Source organism: Motacilla alba, chromosome 3 (genome assembly GCF_015832195.1).
Source record: "Motacilla alba alba isolate MOTALB_02 chromosome 3, Motacilla_alba_V1.0_pri, whole genome shotgun sequence".
NCBI classification, from domain to species: domain Eukaryota; kingdom Metazoa; phylum Chordata; class Aves; order Passeriformes; family Motacillidae; genus Motacilla; species Motacilla alba.
In genome coordinates, this window is record NC_052018.1 from 111,978,121 (window position 1) to 111,985,000 (window position 6,880).

Sequence of the window (6,880 nt, forward strand, 5' to 3'; positions counted from 1 at the left end):
TCAGGTAGACTACTGCGTGTTTATTGGTAACACAGCATTTTCTTTCTGAAAACCAACTGTTACTTAAGTTAAACCTGATCAAAGTACATCAGTCTGGGTGGAGTTTAAGACAATTCACACAGGCGCTTTTGGTGAGGAGTCCATATTCCAGCTACAGGGCAGGAGCTCGAGGCCTTGGTCCCCACCTCTGCTCAGCTTATCCTCGAGTGTTCACCTGCAGGGAGGACACGCAGTCAGGCAGAAGAAAGCACAGGATACATCACAATTCCTCCTTTGATAAAGACCCTGGCCTTTAAGGGACTCTAATTCCTTGCTTTATGGCGCAGTATTTATAATTCATTAGCTGCAGTTATTAAAAGGATGAATGGTCTTAAGCAGCACACAAACTGAGAACACCCTACACAGTAACTGCATTTTGAAGCACAGCCAATAAAAAAATGAAGGACAACGTGCTGGTGCTTGTGAAGGAAGGATAACCCAAACCACGACGCCAACAGCACTCACCACATCATCAATCTTGAGAATGCTGCGCACGGTTTCTGTGGCGAGGGTCAGCGCACTCAAAGACACCAGCAGAGGCTGCACCACCAGCTCCTCCAGGATGTTGGAAATGCCACCCTAAGGGAACAAGGAGCCTTCACTTTGTGCAAGCCACACTACAGTCACATTTAGCACTTTTTCTTTCAGCAGAATCCCAAGGGCAATCAACTCCTGGACTATCACAGGGCTTTCACCTGCAACAGGGGCATTACAGCACACATCTTCTCTCCCCAAGCAGTTGACACATCCAGTCAAAATTAACCAACAGCAAAGGTCAACAGTGCCAACTGAGAAAGAGCTGTGGTGTTACTCCCAACTTATGACCAACTGATGGATCATTCTAAACGGATATTTTGTTGTAGCTGAAATGCTTTTGTGGAGACGTGAGATGTTTCCTGTTGTGTGCATAAAGCATTTAATATCTGCTATTACCAATGCTCGGGGTGAGCTCCTGAAAGAACAAGCTGTATTTTCCCTCTAATTTTAGGGAGGCTACCACCTTGCCCTCCCCCTAGTCCAACCCTTAGGAGGTTAAGCACGTCCCCTGTGACACCCAGGAATTCCAATCCCTCATTACCTTCCTGACGTTAATGCCAGCTGTTTTCTCTCCTTGGGCATGTCTGTTTCGGAGCTCCGTCACCGTGGAGATGGGGTTGAGCCCCGCGTTCTCAGCCAGGGTGGAGGGAATGACCTCGAGCGCGTCCCCGTAGGCTCGGACGCAGTAGGAGTCCATCCCCTTCAGCGTCCGCGCGTACTCGTTCAGCCGCAGCGCCAGCTCGATCTCCGGGGCTCCGCCGCCGGCAATCAAAGCCCTGAGGCACGGGAATGCCCATCACACCACTGCACACGCAGCCAGGCTCTACGAGTTACTAACAACCCCACTGAGACCTTACCTTTTCTTCACTAAGCACCTTATGACACACAGGGCGTCGTGGATGGAGCGCTCGGCTTCCTCCAGCACCAGTTTGTTGGATCCACGGACCACGATGCTCACGGTTTTCCCGGGGTTTGTGCAGCCTGTGATCTAAAACATAAAACCAGATACTGACACCGGGGAACAAATAAAAACTTGGGACAAGATTTTTCTTTAAATTCTGTAACAGCACTGACGTCTGGCCAAGCAAAACCCCTGCACTGCTGAAGCTGGTGGCTACTTAGAACTTAAAACAGGTACTTAAATGTAATAAATTCCACAGTAAAAAACATCAAAACCACCAGTCATTAAAACGACAGATGTTAAGCAGGTATTAACACTTTGTCCCTCACTCACCTTAATTAGTTTCCCAGAACCGTTCAAGTTGACCTCCTCTGCCAGCTCAGCAGAGCCCAGCATGTCAGGGGTGAACTGGTCAATGTGAGCCACAGGCTTAGTTCCAATTGTCTGAAAAAAGAACGGGAAAAAAAATTAATCCAGAGGCTGACTGCAGAGTCAGCAAGTACGCTGCATGTTGTTCTTTTGCATATGACAGTAAAATGCAGAAGGGACTGTAGCTCTTACATCAGTCCTCAATCCATCTATAGAGTGTGGCTGCTCAGCAGAGCAGGAATGTTTCTTAGGGCAATGCCTGCTCTTGCATTACAGTCAAAACATGAAACTTGCGAAAATGTCACAATAATCTGGCCCTGGCTGGGCAGTTAGTTTTGGGGTAGATTTTAAAACACTGCTGCTCATTTATATGACCCACCTTACCTTACATATAAACTCAATGTCCTCTCTTTCAATGTCTTTAACCACCATGATCTTCACTTTGTTCAGGAAATGGAGGGCCAGGTCACTGAGAGCATCCCTGAAAACGAGAGGGAAGGAGTCAGGTCCCAGTGCTCAAATTCCTCACAGTACAAAGTAAGGATGCCATCACACTCAAAATACAGTGTTGGTGCTTTGTAGCCACTGTTACTCTGCCAAGTGTGACTGTGTTTGGCTTCAGTTTTCCACACAATTCCAAGGGTGCCTGGGTATTAACGTACCTCAGGATGGACTTCTGAATGAGCAGCACATTGCAGCCAGCCTTCTTGATCTGCTTCACCAGGTTCAGGATGTAGGCTCTCTCCTCACGCAGCACTCTGTCCATTTGAGCATAATCAGAAACAACGATCTGGTTGTCCATCTGTTCCAAATAAAAAAGAGAAAGGTAAGTGTCAAAACGTGCCACGTTCTCCAATGGAAAATGTAATTCTAAACAAGTAAGTGTAACAGCAAAATACTGTAAGAGAGTTCAGGTGACACTGAATTTAAGTTTGAGCAATTTTTAACGTAATTTAAACTTATTTTATGATTTAAACAATTTTTTTATACCAACTGTAATGTTTTTTAGGACCCAGCAGCTCTTCACTTTAGCTGTGGCACAGAGTTGACACCACAGCATCTTAAAAAAACATTTGTTATTCTGCTTGCTTATCCCAAGTCCTAGAGGATGAGGATTTGCTCTAGCCACAGTCTGACTTACATCTGTCTTTGGAGCAGACAGGCAGAACTGAATGAGGCCAATTTTGGCTTTTTCCACTCTGGTTACACCGGTGTTTGCCACCTTCTGAGTCAGGACGAGTCCCTCAACCAGTTCACAATCATCAATTGTGCCCCTGGAAACAAACACAACCCATGACTGGAGCACTCTGGGAAACTGAGGTCACACAGACAAATTTGTCCAATTACAAACTGTTTCTTACCCCAACTTCTTAACAATTTTAATATCTCTGAGGTCCACACTGTTGGCTGTACTTGGGTCAATCACCTTCATCACTGCATCCACGCTCATTGGAGAGAGCAAACTGGAATACTGACACACAACCTGAGGGATTCAACAGCACACAAACCATGGTCAGAGGCTTCGCAGTGATGAACAGCAGCTCCACAACAATACTGTCACTGTTTCAGTATTTGATGCCACAATTTTGAAGCTAAGATGTCTTAACAAGGCATCTTCTCCATGGCTGCTCCGTGGCAAGGTCAGAGCAGTGATTCTGGGGGGAAACCCAACCCGGGGACGTGCAGAAAATGGAACTGCTCTTTCTTAGACCCGAAAAGCTGCAGGGCCTGGTGCAAGGGCTGGAGCTGCCAGTGCAAGCGCAGCTGTACCTTGGAGTTGAGGGAAGTGGTTGCACTGTTCAGCAGGGTCTCCCTGTCACTGAGCTCCACGGGCTGGGCCATGTTGGTCAGCACCTCGATGCCTTTATCCAGAGCCTTCTGGAACGACTCGGAAATGATGGTGGGGTGAATTCCTGCACGAAACACGCCTGTTAGACACTGCACCCTTTCCAACACATGTCTTTTTGCTTTTTCTTGCCCTTCTCTTTCCATTTTAAAACTCGAGATGCCCAGGTCAGAATAAACGGAAGGCATTTCAGCAGAATGCTCTTCACCAGTGTAGGACCTCCCTTATTATTTCCTGCCATTAAAGCTGAGGGGAGAAAGCTGGAACATTCCAAGGGACTTGTCCTCACAGACAAGTCCCCTGAAATCCCTGACATCCCAGAAGCACTTTCTCCAAGTTCTCTTGGCATTCCTACAGCTGCTGCTGTTCAGCTGATGCCTGAGAGGAGGCTGGCACTGATTAAAGTTCAGATTTTCAAAAACTGCTTTTCCAGTCCTGTATGAAACTCCCCGGTCTCCCTGGAGCGTGGGATACACCCTTTGCCCTTCCAACTGATTACAGCTACTGTAAGCTTCATCCCACACGTGCCAGAGGACAAAACGACTGCAGTACCCACAGCCTCTGCATGTTACATGGATTTAGTTACCTTTCTGAAGGAGTCTGGAACAGGCATCCAAGAGAGCTCCAGCAATGACCACAACAGAGGTGGTGCCATCACCAGCTTCAATGTCTTGTGCTTTTGACAGCTCTACCAGCTAAGGGAGAAATTATGGCAAAAAAATAAATGTACTGAGAGCTGCTTACCCATGCCCAGACACTGGCCAAAATACAGCTAGGGGACAGTAAGTCACTTCCAGAAGCAGAGCTTTTATTCCCAAATTTAAAACTGAACACTGTCTAACAGGTTTACCTTTTCCTTCCCTGGAAGAGGGTCACAGGAAGCTCATCTCCATCTCCAACCACAAGCAAACCCGTGAACACTGAACATGTCAAAGGACCAGCCACTGCATCCGCAGACCACCTGGTCACACCTTCACTCACTCCCTTCTGTCCTAAGGGCCTGGTCATGAGTTTTGCCTTCTCAAATGACACAAGAAGGTTTAGGCTACATTTTCTTAACAGCCTTCCTTAAAATTTCATTTTTCTTACGTTTTAAAACACGTCCAGAGGCACTGTGCATAAGGCACAGGGGTAATAAATATTGGTTTGTCACTCTTAAGCACATGCCACAATCAAAATAGATGTTCCTGGAGCACAAGGCACAAAACCTCCTGCTCTGTCACTGTCCTGGGTAACGCTCCTCAACTGCACACAACACGGAAAAGAAACCACTCACCATTTTGGCTGCAGGGTGCAGAACTTGCATTTGTTTCAGGATGGTGGCACCATCGTTAGTGATTGTCACATCTCCCTTAGCATCCTGAATCTGGGGATAAAGGGCAGGAACACAGTTCTGATCAGCAGCTGCAAGTCTCTCATCTGAGGCTCAAAATACTTTTTAACATAATTTTCAAAACCAAGATGTCCCGACTTCAGCTCCCACCGTCCCTTAAATCCCTGGAACATGGGAAAGAATTGAGGCAGAAGGAGGCATCCTCTACAAGACACGTTGAATTTACAGTACCTCCAGCAAACTTAATATTTTTAGAATTTAAAATGCAAAATTTACCATTTTATCCATTCCCTTTGGTCCAAGGCTCGTTCTAATTGCATCGGCAACAGCTGGGAAGAGAAGAAAACGTTTCCAAGCTGATTTAAAGAACTACAAACACTCCACCATTCAAACGTCTTTTCCAGAGAGAAAATTCCTGCCCCTTTAAAGTCCCCAGGCAGACTAAAGGATCCCAAAGAGGGGAACGATGTACAACGCTGCAGCCTCAGGCCCGATTCCCGCAGTTTGTTTGCTTTTTTTAACCATTATTATCTGACCGCTGCCTGCAGCCATTTTAGCTCTGGGCAATCACAAAGGAACAGCGCCCGGCGCCGCATCCCGGGCAGCTCCCGGCCACGGCACCCACGGAATTCCCGCTCGCAGCCCCGGGGCACGGCCCGGGCGGTGCCAGCACCGGGCATCCATCGCCCCCCGCCCCAACCGCGGCCCACGCGGGGCCCGGCCCGGCTCCGCCCGGCCCCGGCCCGGCTCCCCCCGCGGCCGCCGCACCTTTGCCGGCGGCGATGTTGCTGAAGCGGATCTGGGCGGGCTTGTCGCGGTCCTGGTAGGCGCCCTTGGCCCTGCCGCCGGCCGCGGCGGGGGCTCTGCCGGGCGCGCTCTCGGGCATGGCCGGGCCGGGCGGGACGGGACGCGGCGGGACGGGCCCCAGACGCTTCCAGAAACGGGGCCTTCCGCCGCGCGTCACGCGGGGCTGCCCGCCGCGCGCCTGCGCGCCGCGCCGCCGCCCAGCGAAACGCCCCCTTCCACCCGCCTGCCGGCGAACGGCGCGGACGCCTATAGAGGAGCCGCGCGCTCGCTCGGGGGCTTGCGGGGTGGTTTTCCCGCCCTGAGGGGGCCGGGCCGGGCTCGTCTCGCGCTGCGCTCGTGGCCGCTGGGGGGCGCCAGGGCGCGGCTGGGGGGGAGCTCCCGCCCTCAGCCCTGAGGGAGCCGGGAACTGAGGGAGGGATGGAGCTCACAGCACCGGCAATGCTGCCCTCAGCCCTGAGGGAGCCGGGAACTGAGGGAGGGATGGAGCTCACAGCACCGGCAATGCTGCCCTCAGCCCTGAGGGAGCCGGGAGCTGAGGGAGGGATGGAGCTCGCAGCACCGGGAATGCTGCCCTCAGCCCTGAGGGAGCCGGGAACTGAGGGAGGGATGGAGCTCACAGCACCGGGAATGCTGCCCTCAGCCCTGAGGGAGCCGGGAAATGAGGGAGGGATGGAGCTCACAGCACCGGGAATGCTGCCCTCAGCCCTGAGGGAGCCGGGAACTGAGGGAGGGATGGAGCTCACAGCACCGGCAATGCTGCCCTCAGCCCTGAGGGAGCCGGGAACTGAGGGAGGGATGGAGCTCACAGCACCGGCAATGCTGCCCTCAGCCCTGAGGGAGCCGGGAGCTGAGGGAGGGATGGAGCTCACAGCACCGGGAATGCTGCCCTCAGCCCTGAGGGAGCCGGGAAATGAGGGAGGGATAGAGCAGGAGTGGGGCTCACAGCCCGGGGAATGCTGCCCTCAGCCCTGAGGGAGCCGGGAACTGAGGGAGGGATGGGGCTCACAGCACCGGGAATGCCGGCCTCAGCTCTGAGGGAGCCGGGAAC

The 6,880-nt window shown here is 51.7% G+C and overlaps 1 protein-coding gene across 1 annotated transcript; it reads right to left on the reverse strand.

Annotated features, from left to right (window-relative positions):
- On the reverse strand, window positions 1-5,998 carry CCT4 (chaperonin containing TCP1 subunit 4). The gene is made up of 14 exons (XM_038133159.1): window positions 5,794-5,998; window positions 5,302-5,354; window positions 4,969-5,058; window positions 4,279-4,387; window positions 3,617-3,759; window positions 3,208-3,329; window positions 2,988-3,120; window positions 2,509-2,648; window positions 2,231-2,327; window positions 1,811-1,921; window positions 1,434-1,564; window positions 1,118-1,352; window positions 505-618; window positions 1-214 (listed from the first exon to the last, which is right to left on the reverse strand). Exons 1-14 carry the CDS (start codon window positions 5,909-5,911, stop codon window positions 197-199), a joined length of 1,614 nt encoding a protein of 537 aa, XP_037989087.1. The 5' UTR covers window positions 5,912-5,998; the 3' UTR covers window positions 1-196.
- Window positions 5,999-6,880: the final 882 nt, after the last annotated feature.